At 43.7% G+C, this 19,514-nt stretch overlaps 2 protein-coding genes across 2 annotated transcripts; both read left to right on the top strand.

Annotated features, from left to right (window-relative positions):
• Positions 1-1,254: 1,254 nt before the first annotated feature.
• On the top strand, positions 1,255-12,357 carry CCDC17 (coiled-coil domain containing 17). Its single transcript, XM_053470337.1, has 14 exons — positions 1,255-1,425; positions 2,267-2,398; positions 3,452-3,514; positions 4,000-4,120; positions 5,044-5,197; positions 5,560-5,679; positions 6,162-6,298; positions 6,915-7,037; positions 8,659-8,876; positions 9,130-9,215; positions 9,762-9,977; positions 10,781-11,003; positions 11,101-11,211; positions 12,158-12,357. The coding sequence occupies exons 1-14, from the start codon at positions 1,267-1,269 to the stop codon at positions 12,317-12,319; spliced, it is 2,025 nt and encodes a 674-aa protein (XP_053326312.1). The 5' UTR covers positions 1,255-1,266; the 3' UTR covers positions 12,320-12,357.
• A 1,409-nt stretch (positions 12,358-13,766) lies between these two features.
• On the top strand, positions 13,767-19,437 carry LOC128500966 (uncharacterized). The gene is made up of 13 exons (XM_053470338.1): positions 13,767-13,832; positions 14,276-14,471; positions 14,842-14,945; positions 15,247-15,387; positions 15,607-15,761; positions 16,062-16,182; positions 16,406-16,522; positions 16,866-16,963; positions 17,145-17,336; positions 17,623-17,803; positions 18,350-18,532; positions 18,648-18,884; positions 19,309-19,437. Exons 1-13 carry the CDS (start codon positions 13,767-13,769, stop codon positions 19,435-19,437), a joined length of 1,920 nt encoding a protein of 639 aa, XP_053326313.1.
• The last annotated feature ends 77 nt before the right edge of the window (positions 19,438-19,514 follow it).

Genomic DNA, 19,514 nt, shown 5'->3' on the forward strand with positions numbered 1-19,514 from the left:
CAAATAGAAGTCAAGTCGCTTCAACGTTAAAACTCCCAGTGCATCCTGGATCCCGGTAGGGAGAGGGTTAAACACCCTCTTGTTGATACAGTATCAGAGTGACTTTCTCATTGGAGAAGCTTCATGTTATGCTCCGCCCCGACGACGCTCCCGGGGTCTCCATGGCAACCGCCAAAGATTGACTTGCAAACTTCAGCCATACGGTAGGAGAGCTGGTAAGGAACCGGGACCGGGAGGTGCGTGTTACTGTGTGTTACTGTGTGTTACTGTGTTACCATGGATTTCCCAGGTGATCTGAGAATTCTAGAGTTTTTATGTTTAAAATAAGAAAAAAGGCAAAAAAAGTAAAATTAAATATTTAATTTGTAGATCGATGGACGGGAATCCAGGAATGAGTCACAGCACCTTTACTTGTATAGCGCCAGCTTATTTAACAGAGACAATTTAACAACATTAACATTTGTTCAGACAACCTGATCCTCTATTATACCAATGACACTTTTCCCAAAAATGGCAATTCTATGAAACGCTGTACTTTTTTTAGGCAGCTTTTTACAAAAATATCAGGTATTGAATTGCGTTGAGAGAATTATTACCGGTCCTGTCTCTGCGATGTGATAACGGGATTTCACCGGTCAGACCGGGATACATTGAATTGATATCGTGTGCTAGGTTTTTTCAGCTACTTAACATAGAAACATAGAATTAGACATTAGTCAGTCGTTGGTCTCGTCATAGATTCAGGAGCCGTATGCTTACTTCATGCAAGTGTAAATACCCTCACTGTATTACCCTCTACCACTTCTGCTGGGTGGCTGTTCCACTTATCTATCCTCCGCTTAATAAAGTAAAACCTTCCATTCCATCTAAGCTTCTGACGCTTTTGTTTTTGTTAATAATGACCCCTTGTTCTAACAATATTTTAGTAAAGGGGGTATTGTTGGAGAGAGGAGAGGGGGGGGGGACAAACAAATTTCAGATTCCATGCAGTAGAGGGGAAAAAACCCAGAGGTTTAGATGTAGTGTGAGTTTTACTTTACTGAGAGGGAGGTAGATAAGTGGAACAGCCTCCCAGCAGAAGTGATAGATGTTCATACAGTGAGGGAATTTAAACATACATGGGACAGGCATTGGGGGTCTGGTGAGGGGGTAACAAGATGTTGCTTGGTGAGTTCTAACACTGGCATCAGATCTTTTTCAGATGATTAATTTCATTGTGTTGTTCATTTCCCCCCGGGACACCCAGGTATTTCTTCGGCTATCGTCATGGCGGATCTGGGGAGCCATCGCTGCCGTTACTGTAACATGGCGTTCCGTAGCTACGCCCTCCTGGAGAAACACAAGGAAAAGTTCTGTATTGGGGGCCGCGGCGGAGATCTGTCGGGCCGAGGGCTTCCCAGGACGACAGAGACCCCTGATTACAGAGTAAGGAGAAAGCCTCATCCGGAACTTCTGTCCTCCCATCAGTTTTCTTTCTATAACCTATTTCAGCACTTGGTATAGGATCAGGCCGGCTGAGGATACTGGGAGTTTCTGTATTCACTATGAATACAGGTATATGGATGGAAACATCTCACTCGGAGGTCTCGCTCGAACCACCGACCACTTCCGAGTCAAATCATGCCCTTTATATACAGATCTGGGAGACTGCTGAGTAACCAATAGGAGATGAGCAATTTAACCCTCCAGTAACCAACACCTCTCAGCGCCTTTATACATCACGCCGCAATATAAGCTGGCCTTTACATGGTTAAACATGACACACAGAGCATCCCGCGACTCGTCCCGGCCGAATCTTGGTCGCGTAAACATAGTTTGCCTTATCTTAGATTCAGGAGCCGCACGCCTATCCCATGATACCACTGCGGCTGGGAGGCTGTTCCACGTATCTACCACCCTCTCAGTAAAGTACAACTTCCTTACATTCCATCTATGACCCTCTAGTTGTAACACTTGATCCCGACCTCTTTACATATGGAGCAGGGAATCTGCCTGGATCTCTAGCAAACACTTTTTTTTTTTTAACCCTTTATGGGACTGATTGCTTTGTAAAGTCTGATGCTCTTTGGCTCTGCAGTTCTCATAAACTTGTGTCATTCCTTTAACCCCTTCATGATAAAGCCCTTACATGTACGGGCTCACAATGGATTGTTTTTAATGGGTTTAAGGACAACACATTGTCCTTAAGGGGTTAAACTTTTTATTTATTTATTAATTTATTTTTTTATTTTTATTATTATTTTTTTAAATTTTTTTTTAAATCTAGACGAGGGAAAGCATTGCGCGCCTGAGAGTCGCCGAGAGCCTGCTGAGCGAGCGGGAGCAGCATCTGCTGGATGGATACGGACGCCCGGACGCCGCGTCAGACAGCAGGGCGCTGAAACACTTAACTGAAGAGGTGAGAGAAGGCATAGGGAGCAAAACTCCGGCTGCGGGGGCAGAATCCGTCCACATTATACACGGCATACAGGGACGGGGCAGATACCCCTGCGACTACGTGCAGACATGTCAGCCATAGAGACCCGCTGGATGAAACCGCGTACAAACTGCAACGATGGGTTTATTCCCTAAAACGGGAGTTTATTAGATAACTTAAAGTTTATCTCATTATGGTAAAATGACCCAATCTGCGATAAGAGCTGAGCTGGCCCATGCTATATGTATCGTTTTGTACAGCACTATGGAATATGATGGCGATAATATATATATATAATAGCTAAACCGGTGAGAATTCTCCCTGCTTAATGCTTTATATGAGGCCGGGCCGCCATTCTTGCGGGAGGCGTTCCTGTAAGATTTGGGTTTCAAGCTACGTATCTGGTAATGAGAGTGAGTGGGGACTTACGACTGCCCTGCAAACTCAGACTTCAGTGAGTTCAGCACAGGTATTGTGAGCGAGATGTTTGGGTGCAAATTCTAAGTTTGCAGGATATAAATTATCAGGAAAGGCTACGGGATCGCAATATGTCCGGGTGGAAGGAGAGAAGAGAGGGGTTAGAAAGTAACAGAGTACGGGAGGGAAGATTAGGAGAAATATTAGAACAAGAGATCATAATCTAAAACTAGAGGGGCTAGATAAGTGTAACAGCCTCCCAGCAGAAGTGGTAGAGGCTAATACGGTGAGGGGATTTAAACATCCATGGGATAGAAATATGGCTGAAGGTAAAGATGTAAAGTAACATAAAACCCATGAAACCCCCTGTTAATATATGGAACCTAAGTAGTTAACAGTGTGATCAGCCACCCACTTAGTACATAGCGCCTTGTGATGAGCTGACGAGTCGCCCTTATAACAGCATTTAACTTTTTCCTTATACTTATTTCTTTGACAGAGGTTTCAACATAACAGCTCAGCATATCTTTCAAATAGTATTTATTGCGGTTGTAAAGTCGTGATTTCTCTGCTGATGGTAAATCTGGGAGATCGTTCACCATGCTCGTCTTTTTCTAGTTCCACAAGCTGCGGCAGTCACTGGAGGTCACCGTCCCGTCGCTGAGATCCATTCAGTTTCAGGTAACCCTAGAATTATTTTCCAGACAAGATCAATTTGGGAAAGTTTAAAGAGGAAGGATACAGGATAATAGCCCCCCCCCCCGACGTCCATTATCTGCCTCGGTGTTATACCATTAATGCAGAAACGCCAACGTCGCAGAAACGCCAACGTCGCAGACCCTGTCGGCCCTATCTGGTTGTCCGATTCTCCTGCTGTAAAGACCTGAATCAGTCGTTGGTCTCGTCTTAGATTCAGGAGCCGTTTAAATCCCCTCCCTGTATAAACCTCAACCACTTCTGCTGGGAGGCTGTTCCACTTATCTAACACCCTCTGTAGTTGATAGAGATGCATTAATAAAGTTACTCCAGCATTACGAGTCTTTCTAATGCTGCATTCCAGGTGGAACAGCACCTTTAATGTCGATGAATAAGGCTGTGATGGATACTGACATACATCATGATCTTCACATCTCTTCTAATTCATAATCATTCAATTTAAACCCCAGGAGGAAGCCAGCCCCTGGGACAGGGAGTACCGCGAGCGAATGCAGGAAATGGCAGAAGCTCATGAACGCCACCTCGCCGACCTCCAGACCCGAAACCAGGCGCTGGAGCTTCAGAGAGAAGGCAAGTTGTGGGCAAAATGTTCAGTAAACCCAACAGCAGCTCCGGAGATTAGAATGTCATTCCTCATCGCTTCGCACTTCATTCATCAGCAATCCGTGAATGGAGCAACCATTACAGAGACTGGAATCTGCCGGAAGATCGGCCCCGTCGGCCCCCGTCTAGTCTGCCAGTTTCTCTTGTTGTAAAGACCTTAATCAGTCGTTGGTCTCGTCTTAAATTCAGGAGCCGTATCCCATGTGTGTTTTAACTACACCACTGGATTAGCCTATACTTCTTCTACTGGGCGGCTGTTCCACTTATCTACCACCCTCTCAGTAAAGTCCATCATCTCTGCTAGAACCCCCTCCCTCTCTCGGCAGTGGATTCCATACCTTTACTGCCCTCACTGTAAAGAATCCCTTCTTATGTTGTGTATGAAATCTTCGCTCTTCCCGTCTCAGCAGACGACCTCTGGCTCTTTGTAGATTTCTATTAATGAACCGGTCACCGGAGCGCTCTTTATATCGGCCCCGCACATAATATCCTCTCTATGACGCTGTCTTTATAGCGTATATCGATCCAACTTTTTTGCTAACTCATTAATTTCGCCGCCCTCCTTGGCACCTTTTCTAGTTTCATAATGTCTCTTTTAAGTCCCCGATGCTCAGAATTGCATCACATGTTCAATGTGAGGTCATACTTTTGACTTATAAAGAAGCAGACAATCTCCTCCTCCTGTGAATGAATGAAGGGTGATCTGCTTTTAGATTTGATGAATAGGAATGGTAACATTATATATTAAAGCAGGAGATTTAGATTTAGATTCTATATTTTTCGTGTTTAATTATTACATCGAGAAGCATTACATGACGTCGTCGCCTTGAGTTTTTTTGCCACTCGCTCGTTCTCCCATATGATATTTCTTTTAATGGCTTCGTTATCAGAAATCCGGCAGCGTCTTTCAGAAGTGGCCAACGCCGGATCCTCTACCAGCCACATCGAGCAGATGCTGCTGGAATTGAAAGCTCAGGAGGAGAAGAACCAGCTGGCCTTGGATGATTTACGGAACCAGGTTGGACTCATCCAGTCTGAAAGCAGGTATGGCCGGTCGCGGCTTCCGCTACGGGACAATGTCTATAAATTTCATTGGCCTGGGGCTGAAATGATTCCGAGAGATATAATTCAGTATTTGGTTAAAAAAAAACCCTGAGTTTTTAGTATAATAGAAAATACGCATACCTGGGAATTCTCCGGGATTGGCTCGGAGACTCGGGTCACGGGGCGTGGTCCTGACACGCCCCACTCCCTGCCCATTTCCCCTTTAAATGGGGGTGTTTCCCACGACGTCGACAGGAACGCCCACCCCTGTCGGCCTGAGCACCCCCGCACATCGACAGGCAGTCCTGGCCGCGTCCTGCAAGTTCCCAGGTATGATAATATGAACTTTTTTCTCAATACAGAACCAAATCGGAAAGATCCAACCAGGAACGGACAGCGAGCCCCCCAGCCAAGAAGGAGAAGCCTCCTCTGCACTTTATAACCTTCCCCTCCCACGGCAGCCCCCTTTCCTCTGAAATCAGGTACAGATTTGATTGTGGGCTTTAATGGCGTTTCATCACATGGTGTGATAGTTACACCGATCGCCTATAAGCACACCTGGGAACTCTCGGGGTAAAGGGGCAACTCGTGGTTGTTATCCCTGCCTGAATGCAGGTGACTCAATCAAGTGTATCTTTACATAATGACAGGTCAAGGTTTCTGTGAAGACATGTATCAGAGTCATTATATAGAATCTGCAGGATGTGCCATTAAAGAGTTAATATTTAAAGGGTCTCAGGGCTCATTAATAAAGTATGCCTATAAGGGGCCAAGAAGATCCATGCAACATGCAAAACTACAATCTAGACCATGAAACTAGTGGTGTTAGAATGAGCTGTTCTTCCATTTTTATTCTTTTGGGTCTTATTTTTCTGTTATTTTATTTTTTTTGTTTACGACACCAAATAAATAAAAACATGGAACGGATGCAAAGTTCAGGCGTAACACGTTGATTCCTCCCCAGTGCCCTTCAGTTGGCATACGTCCAGAGCGGTGGAAGCGATCCAGCCGTCTTGGCTCAAATGCGGGACCTACAAGCAGAGGCAATGGCATTTGAAGAGATGGCTCACAAGCAGGAACGGAAAGAGAAGAAAAAGAAAAGTATGAGAGGTGCCACGTTTACTGAGAAATAAGCAAATGAGCGGATATATGTACAACCAGGAGCCTAACTAGACACCAAAGGGCCCTCCACCGAATTCACCAAGTGACATGTCCCACAAGGCCAAGTCTGTCCCCAAACAGCTTACCTGTGCCATCTTAGCCCCCAAACAGCTTACCTGTGCCATCTTAGCCCCCAAACAGCTTACCTGTGTTTCTGTCCAGACTGATCCAGCATGGTTGTGATGTTACTTTTCTGCATTTTCAGCATGCAGGGAGAGAGACTGTTAGAGATCTACACCCTCCTAACTGTGTTGTTACCTGCCGTTAGTGGCTTTTAAAGGGGCAGATACAGGGGCCAACTGTCCATTGCTAACTTTACATCCCAGACACCGCTAGGCATTCAAGAGACATAAATATTCTTAGTAAAAAGGGGTTTGTTGTTGGCAGGAAATTCCAGGCAATGGACCAATATAGGACACCATGGGCTCTTCTGATGATAGTTCTCCTACTGATTTAAAGATCATTTTTATCATCCAGCAACTCTATTAAATATTCCTAATTTACCAGCCTGGGAGGTTATCTACACCACACTCAATGACAGGCTTTATGGTTACAGGGCATGAAGGCTCTTCTCGGGTACTAGACGTTGAGCTGATGGCAGTAGAACTGGAGAATCAGCGCCTGGAAGAAGAAATCTTTAACTTAAAACTACACAGGAACAAGAAAAAGACAGAGAAGGGTAGGTGTCACACACGATAGACTGTAAAAAATCAAAAAGCAACATATAGGGTGATGTGTAGGTAATGTTTCATGGTAGGTGCATCATAACAAATGGACCTAATGGTGGCAAGTCAGTTTGCGGAGATCCATTGACCTACCATGCCAACTGATGGTCCAATGGTTGGACCCCTACAAGACCCAAGATGGCTTTTAAGAGGTCATCTGGGGTATATAACGCGTTATGGCTTATATTTGTAAATCAATGATTTAGGTTGACCTAAATATATATAAAAAAATATATTAAAAAAACACCCTTCTTAAATCGAGCCAATACCTTTTAAACTTCTAATGGATCTTGTTGTTCCCCATTGAAGAGAAGCAAGCTAAGGACATTTAATTCATTCTCAAACCACAAAAACTCTGCATGGGTTCATTAATCAGATTACCCAAATATCATTTTGTGCCCTTAAATCTGTAGCAAAGATAAATTTAGGTGAATAAATTCCAAATAAAATGTCCTTATCTTATTGCAGGCTTGCTTCGTCTGCCTCCCTTTTAATGGACCCCAGCAGGTGGAAGATGTGACCAGATCCCAATACATCTCATCTCCTACCCCTCACAACCTCCTATATAAGAAGAACATTTAACGCTCATTACTAGACTTGACTGCGCACATTACCAAATATTTTACCCACCAAATAAAAAAAATCACCAATAAATAATCTCAATGTTTTGTTTTTTTTTTTAGTATTTTCTAATCAAAACAATGACTTATGGACATATTTTGTTTTTTTTTTTTATTTGCTTATTAAATAAGTTATTTCTTAAAACTTGTTGAACTCGTTTATGTGTCAGCATTGAAAATTCACCTTTAGAGCTGATCTGTCGGGTTTTTTTTATTTCACGTTTTACAATTTGAATAAATATTAAAATTTATGAATGTAACGATGATCATAAATTAATGTAAGCAGCATCATCCATCATATCTGCAGCCATTTCATTATTATTATTATTTTTATTATTTTTATATAGAATAAAAATCTTGCTCTTGAGATTTGATTGATTTTTTTATTAACCTCATTATACTTTTGTTAATTTCGGTCAGGCAGCCTTTTTTTAGCGGGTGGTAAGGAGAAGGGACAGAAGCTCAGAATGGACAACTAATTAATAAACTTTTTCTCCTTTATGCCATTGATCTTAGTTTCTCTGGACTAAATAAAGAAGCTCCTTACTTTTAAACCAAATAACACTGATTAAAAATACATTGGTATTATAATTTTGGTTTAAATTAATTTAATTAACGCATAACGTTATAATAATAGCTCCTCCATGAATGAACGCATGTCTCCAGCTGATGGCCAACATGGACCTCCTAGATGTTTAGCTTCGGTTTGCCCACAAGTTAAAGTTGTTCAACAACTACAAAGTGTTTTGTTGGCCGTTCCATTTAGAGATTGTTCCAGGCAACAAAATATATTATAATTTGTGTTTAGATGTGTTGGTCAAATGGATGATGTGTAAATAATGGTGTGAAATGCCTTGGGGGGAGGGGGGCTTTATTATAACTATCCAGAGCAGGCAGGTTTCCTACGCGTTTTGCCGCCACCTCTGACGTAGTCTTCGCTGGTCTGTCTTTACAGGAGAGTCCGAGATGTTTGAAATGCAGAGGGAACATCTCCAGCAAATGGCTCAGCTCCAGGCTGACATGGAGATGCTCAGACGGGATGTGAGCAGAATGCCTCCTCGAGTCAGTCACGGACCCCCACCCTTCTTACCTCCCCCTGTGGTCCCACCTCCCCTGCACGCTACGAGGCAATTCCCAGGGAAACCAGAACCCGCCGTTGCAATGGGGGAGCTGGTGAGTAGATATATGCGTACCTCCCAAGTGCCCCTCTATAAGGGGGACAATCTCCTTCAAAGACCCTCGTTCCTCCACTGATGCCCCTGTTTTCTAAGAGCTCAGAATGTTTGCTGGGTATGAGGGTATCGCAGGGCTCTACCGCCCTAAACCCCCAATAATCTGCATAGAAACATTTATTATACATTAAATGTAATTGTATTTTGTTAAATACAATGAATAGGTTTCACTCTGCGATGTGTATATGTTGTAGGGTTCGATGCGTCCTCCTAGTCCATCAACAAACAGACACATACTGGAGCCCCTAGATGCTCTGGGACCAGCGCCATATGATCCAGTGTAAGTATTAGAATTTATAGTAGCCGTAGGTAGCCCAATGCCCCTTAATTTGGGGGGGGGGCAGTGGCCTAAACCTGACCCAGGGCTATGCCCCCTGGGACCTGACCTATCTTCCAGAAGGTCCTTCTCTATCTCTTCTTTGCACTGGGCACACTTTTGTCTCTGATCTCCCCAAGCTGTGGCCCCCGGGAGCCCCAGTCACCCAATAGGACTCTGCCCCTCGTGAAGCGGGACAGGGGTTGCTGCCCTAGGCTTTACATAAAGCTTTATTGTCCATTCAATCTTGATAACAACAAATACTGATTATATTACCATAGTAGCCGATGGAATGGAAGCGGTTGCTATAGTGATAGATAACTCCCATTGTCTCTTAAAATAAAAGGTTCTAGTCTTTTTTCTAGAATCTTATTTCCGTTGAATTCCCCTTTACCGATAATAGACACTTTGGACAATCATTTCCTTTAATGATACTAAATATAAAATGTGTAGGGTCACCCAACCGTGGGTATCGACCAATCACGTTTCTGGTCTCATTATTATCCGCAGGGCTGGATTTGTGATATTTTATGACTTTCTACTGGGTTTGGAACCGACGTTTCAGAAGGTACGGCTGCTCTCGGGACTGTACAGCAATGGCCACAGGATGGGGCAGACCGCTTCCCTCCCCGACGCGCTTTGTGAGATGTGGCAGCATCCTCACCACCTTGCTAATACCTCAAGGGGAAACACCGCGCTGTTATCGGCCAAGCAGCCAATACCCAGGTGCCTCTAGATCTGTTATACTGAAAACACATGATACCAATGTAACCTAAACACGCTTTTTTCACCTTAGAAATCATGTATTGGATAGCTTCGTGTATTAAAGGAGCACTGCTGCTCTATGTTCATGTTATATGCATATTGAAGTCCAGACTCCTGTGCATTTTACCGCGTGGAAATCGGTGCAGCCATCTTTTAGTTATTGGAGTTAGAAAATCAGACTTCATTCTCATTTATCTCGTCCTCCAGCTGCCTCCACTGAAAGCAGGGAGCATACCCCAGTATGCCCCTTGCACATGCTCAGTAGAACTGCAAGTCTAGTCAATGGGAGGTGAAATCAACCAGCCAATCACATGTATGCTATATGAGCACAAAAGGTTTGGTGGCATACATGTGATTGGCTGTTGTTTCATGTGCTACTGAGCATGTACAATAAGTTCATATATGATGATAATAATATGATAATAATAATAATAAAAATAATAATTAATATGTTTTGTTTCAGTAGCGGCAGCTAGGGGAGGAGGACAATGATGCAAAAGTCCTGTTTTCTAACTTGAGTAACCAAAAAAAATTGGGGCACTAGTTCCTTTAAGTAGAAAAGATATAATTTTATCCTATCCCTTGTTCTTCTTTATCAAAAATGGTCAAAAAGAAAGACGTATTTTTACTCAGTGATGATGAGACTGAGATATATTGAACCTCTTGACTCATAAATTTGAAGATTGCTACACACACTTACTAACCAAATAATGTAAACACTTGCCGTGAACCTGTCTTTTCTCAATCGTTATCTTTACATTTAGGGTAAGGCCTGGATCTTCCATTGCTTTAGTTGTCGAGCTACAAGCATCAGGAGGATTCAACGCCTATGGCCAAGAGGTCCCTCACATGTCCTCCCGCGGCTGGACGAAGTTGGACTTGTTTGACCAGCACAACCAGGTTCTGAGTGGTCGATGGAAGCTGCCGGTGAGAGCCCTACCGCTGAGGCCGGGACTGAGCACGGGACAGCTGAACACCGTCCCACAGGTAACGTGTAAAGACTAATTACCAGTCCCACCTAATGAGAAACCCGAATCCGAGGACTGCTGGCGGCTCCGAACGTGACCGAGTAATATCTTCACAGGTTGGAAAAGCAGAACTTTTTCTACGTGTCATGAATGCCAGAGATGCCGAAATCCAATCGCTGGCAGAGATTGATCTGAGGAATGCCTCACTGTATCAGTATCCACCATTGGTGAGTAACAGTCACGTGACACTGATGAATGTCATGCAATGGATCAGTTATCAAGATAGGTGTAATGGTCAGGTGTCCCAATACTTTTGTCCCTATAGTGTATAGATTAATCCAATAATCCTTTGGTCTTTTGTATAGCTCTGGTTGTTAAATTGTTTGTTTTTTCCATCAAAAAACACTAAAAACACTTTCGGTAAAGTACGGCTGTATATGAACATTGTTATTTTGCTTCTGGATCACATTAAAACTTATTGGACCGATCGGAATGATGGGTTTCTCAAGACACATATATATATTTCTGTGCTGCCCGTACTTGGATGGGGTCCTTGATTAATGTTCATACCTCATATATTTGGACCTTTTATCCCAGTTCCTCTGCGCCAGTAATCGTCCGCAGCGGCAAACCTTCTCAGGGGAAGAAGAACGGGTGGATAAATCCGTAGAGGGGTTCCCATACGCAGCTCATTATTCTAATTCCATACTGAGTTGACTTGATAATTTAAAGACACACTTTAACGACTTGAGGTTGTATGTATATGTCACCAAGGACTTCTTCTTTAGTGAATAAGTCTTGTTCAAGAAGGGGGCTACCATCTTATCTGTGCAGGAGCACGGGGTGGGATAAATGTCTGCCAGTGTTGGCCCAGTGGAGGCCGTTGACATGAGATCAGTGTAGGCTTTAGTAAATCATTCAACAATCTTTGTAGGGATAACCTAGATCCGGTCGTCCACCAATAAAAAGGGAGCGCAAGGTGCACGGAATAAATAATAATGCCCAACTCAGGTGCAAAGAGCCAGAAGAACGTTTCGTTGGCATTCATGGTGACAGCTCCGCGTTAAATCTTTGCCCCAGAATTAAGTTTAAAAAGCCTCTTTTCATCATTTTCAGTGGTTGTAATTGGATGTAATTGTCTGGATTTAACTCTCTCTCTCCGACTTCTTGCAGATGGCCGGTCCGAATGCTACTGTATCAGAGGACCCGAGTCACCGGCCAGTGTTCCACCATCCCCCCCACGCGTTTAACGTATCCCTTTCCCCTTATACTGACTATGTCGATCCACCCCCAGTCCAGGAGCTTCCTAACCAGCAGAAAACCAGCCAGAGGTGAGAGGGAGCTGTCCTACCTCCGCTGCCCCGCGACGGAGCCCACGTGCCCACTAAAAAGATATTTCCGGGCAGTTTCAGCATAATCTAGAGAATAGAGAGGTCTAATTTTTGGTGTCAGTTCCATTCTTACACAGGCTTTAGACTAGAGGAACCTTGCAAGATAGGGGGAGCATCAGGTTTAGAGAGGCAGCTCTTGGGGTATTATTACACGGACGGCAGGAATGATCCGTTCTTGTCCCCTGTTTTGTGATGTCATCATTAGGGATCTGGCCGGATCTTCTTGGCGCTTTGGGCTGAGCTTCAGGCCATTACATTGGCAAACGAGACATAGGTGGCCAGTGAATGAAATACTGTTTAGGTAATAATGCCCTGTTAGTTGCCCTTCTGTGTATTAACTAGTTCCTGTAAATGAATGTGTTTTCATGCTTGCGCTCTTCCAACTACTGTTAATTTCCCAAATATCGCAATCAATCAAATCTTCCAATAAAACAAAGTTTTTCAACCAAATAACAGACTGAGTCTCTCATTGGGGTGGGGGTGTTTAAATTTAATACGGGACCTACAATAAAATAAACTATTAACCTTTTGCGCACCAGTGTCGCGCAATCCGCTTCTGGCTGATGACGCTGAGCATATTCACATAGCTGCCACCATTTCAAATGGTCGTGTGGTTGGACGAGGGGGGGACCGCACTCTACCAAGACCTTTTACGTGACTTTGTCATCTATTGATAGCTATTTATGAAAATGAGTTCGTTAAAAGAATAACACAAATGCGTTAATGAGTTCTAAACCATTTTCCGCTGTTTATATATACACTATTGGGGCTTTTAGGGCTGTAGAACCCTGCCATACCCTCATACCCAGCAAACACTCTGAGCCCCTAGAAAATAGGGGAGCATTGCGGGAATTCGGTCCCAAACCTGGACAGTCCTGCCAAAATCAGGACAGTTGGTTAGTGTGCTAAATAAATTAGATTTACAAAAGCATCTTGAGCTTTGCCTGTGGAGCTCATATATGTTTTTTATTCAGTACTATGTTACGTGTTGAATCCGTGGAAACATCTGGTGGGTTTTCCTGTGTCTTTCAGACATCACACGAGCGCAGCGCGAGGAGCACAGGACGCCGAGGACACGGTGGGCTTTATTATAGATAGGGTAAAAGACGCACCTCTTGGCGATGGAACCCTAAGGCTCACCGGATATCACCTGGAAACTGGCCAAGTATGTTGGTTTTAGCACCAGGGTCCGTAAATGATACTTTTAGCGGTGGAGAGGACACTCATGGCTCCACGGAAATGTTATAGAATATATAGATGATACGTCCATCGCCCGACATCTGTGTACATTATACATTTGTTAAGTTATGGCAACACTGATATGGAATTTACCACCTACTCCTTATTCTCCCACTCCCCGAAAGGTTATACACACAAGGGGGACCGGAATGATGGCCGTTTTATCTGCCGTGAGCTCCAGTGTCAAGCACGGATATTTTATATTCGGGGAACAAGAGGTATGGCGATATTTTAACAATTTAAGTCAATAAATGGGTTAAATAAGAACCAATAGCTGGTTTGACGCATTGGTAAGAAAAATTAATATGGAAAACGGCGTCTTTAGAGCTGATACCTTTCCTTGAGTCAAAAGAGAAAAAGACATAAGATTTCAGGACCTCAGAGGTCTCTTTTTCAGATGGGTTGTTCTGGTGCCACATTGTGAGTCAAACCTGTAAAGTGCTGAAATTTTGGAAAAGTGGTCAAGATTCTTCCCGTGATTGGGGCACGAAAATCAAAATCAATACAATGGGATAGATTTACATGAAGTCTGGGTTTTCAGCTTGGAAACTCAACAAGTGCCATAAAAAACCACCGGGATTTGCATATTTCAGTAGAAACAGTTTTCTGTTTTAAAATTAATGGGTATATTTCTATGGTCATTTCTGATCATGACCTTCAGGTGACCTTCAAGGACGTCACCCCTAGAGAAGACATGATTCTCATAGTACGTTTCTATCACTGGCCTGGGGGAAGCACCGCGTCGTCTCCTTGGCACCACCGGAGGAATCTGGAGCCTTTACTGGCCAGCGAGGAATGGGCAGCCGCATGGACTGTACTGAGGCTCACAAAGCCGGCTTCTTCTAAGGCCAGAACAGGTAAGAGGTCTGCGACCCATCAGGAGGACCAGACGTCTTTGATAAACAAGGCCACATTAAGCCAAGGGCTTTCGTACCCGGTGCCACTTTCTGACGTTGGCTCTAGACTCTGGGCCAAAAATTATATCTTATATATCAGTTTTTGAACAAGCTAGATCATTCTATCTTCATCTATAGATGCTTACTGGCCTCTCCACCAGCCTCTCCACCAGCCATGCTTCTAAAACAAAAGTGTCCTTCTTTGGCCGGTTAAAATATCGTGAGGTATTATATATAAATATTTATACATAAAGTCCGAGGAGGAATAAGGAGTCACGGGTGCTCAGGAGAGATGTCTTGTTGTATATGTAATCCAAGTTACCTTCCCCAGGTCCATCAGATCCTGAAAGCAGTTCTCTGGAATGGAACGCGGGGACACACGACCTGGCCCTGTACCACTGCCCTGCCCCACCGGTTCAAAACCTCCACGCCATAGTAAGTTCCACCCATAAAAGCCTCAGGCTGCGGGTTTTAATCCAGATTACATTTAATCTTAAACCACAAGGATGTAATAATTGCATCGAATCCATAATTATTGGTCATTAGTGGTCCTACGGTCCATTGGGCATTTGGTCCTTCTAGTAGGCCATTGACAAAATGACAAGTTGCCGCTGGATATAAGGAGGATATAATATTTGTATTATTTTATTCATGTATTTTCCTGGATAAACCAAATTCCAAACCAGATACGCACTTGCTGTTTCCATGTGTTAGAGATCAGCGTGTTTCTTTCCAGCTGCCGGAACATTACGAGAAGATGTTCGAACAATATGGCGGTGCCAGGATAAGACTTTGCGTGTTCGGTGGATCCAGGCCAGAGTTCCCTTTCCCTCCGGAGTCTCCAACAACCGAAGCACAGACCCAAGAGGCTCCAGAGGTGAGTGCTTCCTTGGAGTAGATCCTGACGACAAGTTAACCCTTTATGCTAACCAACAGTGTCAAAATACCCATGAGAAACGGCAAATGGCCTCTCACCTAAAGCTTAGCTCCAGACCAGTTTGGAAACGTCAGGAAGCCTGTGAGGGATAAATCTGTTCAGCTTTATTTGAATGTTATATATTGTTTATTGCCATCCTTACCTTCTCCTTACCCCCAGGCAGCGTACATCCCTCTCTCCCGGGCCGTGCCGGTTTCCGAGCCATACTCTTCTAAGGACGCCATTGACCTCTACATCGACGGAGCTCGATTCCTGCCTGACGCGGTCACCGTCACTCAAGTCACCGGAAGGATATTTGATAAGAACTTTGAGCAGTAAGGACGAGTGATTCTTTTTGGTGTCATTCATAGTCCCTCAAACATTCCTTGCTCTGTAGTCTTTCGAAGGCCGTATGTGTCGCCGGTGCTATTGTATTTATATACAAAGTTTTGTTATTTTGTATATTTTAACCATAATTCTAGACAAAACGGTGGAAGAGAACGATTGGAAATTGCTAGGCAAGGTTGGAACCGGTAAAAGCTTGAAGTGTATATGAAACAGATATTGCCAAAAATACATCATTTTTCAGGCGATATTAAGAAAAAATTAGATTTTTTATTTACATTTTATTGAAGGTTTGGACCTGACATCTCATGTGACGCTGACTTGGACAGCGACATCTTCCACCCTTTCTATAACTACTTACTCCAGATCCGCTCACTGAACTTGCCACCTACAGCCACCCTGTTACTAAAGGTAGGTGAAGGCAAGGGTTTGTCGGGGAAGTTGGGTGTTATTGATCGACACAATTCAAGTTGTACGTAGTGTTAACCATACATCATCTTTAATGAAGAACCCTTGTGTGGAAGACACACACATCCAGCAGAAGTGTTGGCTGACTTTTGCCTTGATAGTTACCCCCTTATCCAGACATTGTTGCCCCCATTGACCGCTATAATCATGAAGTCATCTGTTTTAGGTTTATACTATCGATAGGTTTACTAAAGGACTGTCTCTGATTGGATGGGCAGCTCTCAATCTCTTTGTGGAGTCTGGATCCCAAAAAGCACCCACGTCAAACTCAGAAGAGGTTAAGGTAGGTCTCTGTATTTGGGGCTTAAGGGCACTTGCATGGAGTGTTGACCGCGTGCTTCATCTGTAAAAGCGAGGTGGCCCGTGGAGCTCTGAGCCACGCATGAGCCAAAGTAGACTCATCCACGACCCAACCATATGGATGCTGACGAGGACCAAAAAACAAGAGCAGGAGCTTGGGATACAGGAGCTTCTCCCCCACTCGCACTCACTTACGTGATAAGCTGGACCGGGCCACATGTTGGGCTTGAGTCTGACTCGAGCCACCATCGACATATCAATGAAAGGCATTATCTGCAAACTAAGAAGTCAGAAGTCTTCACGCAATAATGAATTCTGCATTCCAGATCTCGTTAAACAAAGGCGCTCACCAAATCCGCGTTTACCGAAAACCCCCGCCTACCGACCGGCCCTTCTCAGCGGCATCCTTGGCATCCTCTGGACGGTAAGACGCTGGTTCGCTGGTATTCTGGTTCTTTACTGGTAACCCCAAGATATTAAACGTAACCTCATTGAAACAATTGTTACCGTATACATATAACAGTTACCTGATATTACATGCAAGCTGAGCATCACGTGTTGGATCTCTCCGTATGAATATTTATTCATAAACCGTGTTTCTGTAGGATTGTGCCATGTGCCACGTTACTGGTACGCGTGATGAGGGCGTCCGACGGGAATAACCAGCAGCCTGCACAGAAGGGTGAAAATATTCCGCAAACGATACCCCGTCCAGAATACTCTCACAGGGTTTATTTCTCGGACTCTGCTCAGCCCACTAAAGGAGAAATCGAGCTCTACCGATCGATGATAAACAGGTAGACTGTATGAACAAATATCACCATGCGGGGCAGCTTCGTTCACGATGGAAGAGGAGCCAATTAAACGGCTGATTTTTAATGGAATATCTTCTTAGGCGTATAGATCCCCTTTATCACTCCCATCACTCCTGGGTTCCAATGGCCCTTTATCACTCCCATCACTCCTGTGTTCCAATGACCCTTTATCACTCCCATCACTCCTGTGTTCCAATGGCCCTTTATCACTCCCATCACTCCTGGGTTCCAATGGCCCTTTATCATGCAGTGACCTTTATCCCTGCAGGTCGGCGGTTACGGTGGAAGACGTGATCCTTCTACTCGCTGGAAGCTCCCGCGGTGGATTGATGTCAAACAGAGAGCTCTCTCAATGGGCTCAGAAGATATTTGCTCAGAAGAAAGATCAGATGCCACCTCCATTCATGCTCTGTTGTGTCTCCCGTTATCGCCTGATGTCTGGAGTGAAGGTGAGGGGGGGAATCACGGCCTTATCTCCGCTATAATATCCATACCGTCTTTATATTCACTATAATGTGTGTCATCGTTTCTGTAGGGCATAGTATTAGGGTCTGGGTTAAAAGGAATATCAAGCATGGGAAGGCAGCAAACGAAAGCCCATAGGGCACACAGACTCCCCTGAAACCACTTTGATGCATACGCATTGTCCATCAGCACCCATCACAGGAATAGTAATTCTTCTTTTAATTATCAGCAAATTATTTCACCCCAGACCAATCTGCTTTTTAGCAAATAAGATATCGGTCAGAAAGTTACTGATGAAGTCAGCGGTAAACTTTTGTAAAGAGGAATGTATTGTTTTCAGTAAGTTAGGAACAGTTTGCATCTGGCTTCAAAGCTTAATTGTATTTGTTATTATGATTAAAACAGCACTAGAACCTTTATCGGCTCCTTCTTCCTAAACAGTCAGCTTGTTATGGGCTAGTCACCGTTCTACCCTTAATTCCTGGATCGCTGAATGCCGTACAATTCCTTTTTCTATATTTGATGCGCAGGTTTCAGTAGACAGAGCCCAGAATTTGCCCTGGTCTGGTTTAACTTTGGGTCACGTTTGTCTTAACCCTCCCGGTGCCTTTTACTTTGGACATCCATGGGTGAAGTACGACCGCCCCGTCCCGGTGGAGAACATCGATCTAAACAGCAATCAGAACTGTCCCGCGTGGAACGATGGCTTCAAGGTACAACAATTTATCCATCGTACGGATAAAATATTACATCATAATATATATAACATATACTCAATATTCACATATTCAGACAATATATATATAATATGTTTTTTCCCCATTTCAGACCTTTACGTGGAGAATGTTTAATGAGCATTTGACGGTCATTTTCCAACTGCATGAGATTCTGCTGCAAAAAGAGAAAGAAAATACGAGATCGGGCCCCGAACCCACAAAGCAGGTAGAAGGAGCTTCAGTTCTAGCGCAGGGGGCCCAGGCATGGACGGCCCTGCGAGTATTTTACAAACATTACTGTAACACGGGGGCTTATCGGCTTCCCCTCTACCACGGAGCGCCAAGTCCGGTAAGCAAAGCTTTCCTTTTGACAAATGTAACAGTTCATTTAGCTTAATTAACTAATTACTGAATTTTATATTGCATACAGTAGCTGGGGCAGCAGCTGTTCGCATTCATATGATTGTTTTGTGGCTTCTAGAATATCTGCATGTTTTGGTTGACACGCGGTTTGCAAAAATTCCCCAAATATCAGAAACTACTTTTCAACAATTTATTATTTTTATTTATTTATTTTTATTATTGTTATTTTAGATAAAACAAACAACTCTTCCGATAAATAACATTAAACAAAGACAAATATAACCGCGAGGAGTATACTATTAGAATTAGGTGTTTTTTTCTGTAATAACTCCATTAAAAACGTTATGTTCTGGATGATAATCCTTTTGAAAAATGTCTAAAAGTGTTTTCCACATATTCCCCCTCCCAAGGAAGCGTTACGAGCACTGGGTACAGAAGATTGTCGCGTGGCATTAAAGAATATGGAGCAGAAACAAGCGGTGAGAAATTATTCCCCCCCAGCAGAACAAGACCCCCGTACACATACCTGCAAAAGGTGATGGATAAAGTTTCAGCGTATATATATATATATATATATATATAATATACTGAAAATACCCCCAAGACAAAATAAATC

This window comes from Spea bombifrons, chromosome 6 (assembly GCF_027358695.1).
Source record: "Spea bombifrons isolate aSpeBom1 chromosome 6, aSpeBom1.2.pri, whole genome shotgun sequence".
Lineage (NCBI taxonomy): Eukaryota > Metazoa > Chordata > Amphibia > Anura > Pelobatidae > Spea > Spea bombifrons.

Excerpts from the sequence above, each read along its gene's own strand:
- CCDC17 (XM_053470337.1), top strand. The coding sequence starts at position 1,267 with ATGGCGGATCTGGGGAGCCATCGCTGCCGTTACTGTAACATGGCGTTC. Across the intron at positions 2,399-3,451 it reads TGAAACACTTAACTGAAGAG|TTCCACAAGCTGCGGCAGTC; the intron begins GTGAGAGAAGGC and ends GTCTTTTTCTAG. Across the intron at positions 8,877-9,129 it reads CCGTTGCAATGGGGGAGCTG|GGTTCGATGCGTCCTCCTAG; the intron begins GTGAGTAGATAT and ends TATATGTTGTAG.
- LOC128500966 (XM_053470338.1), top strand. The coding sequence starts at position 13,767 with ATGGCCGTTTTATCTGCCGTGAGCTCCAGTGTCAAGCACGGATATTTT. Across the intron at positions 16,183-16,405 it reads CAGCCACCCTGTTACTAAAG|GTTTATACTATCGATAGGTT; the intron begins GTAGGTGAAGGC and ends CATCTGTTTTAG. Across the intron at positions 16,523-16,865 it reads CAAACTCAGAAGAGGTTAAG|ATCTCGTTAAACAAAGGCGC; the intron begins GTAGGTCTCTGT and ends TCTGCATTCCAG.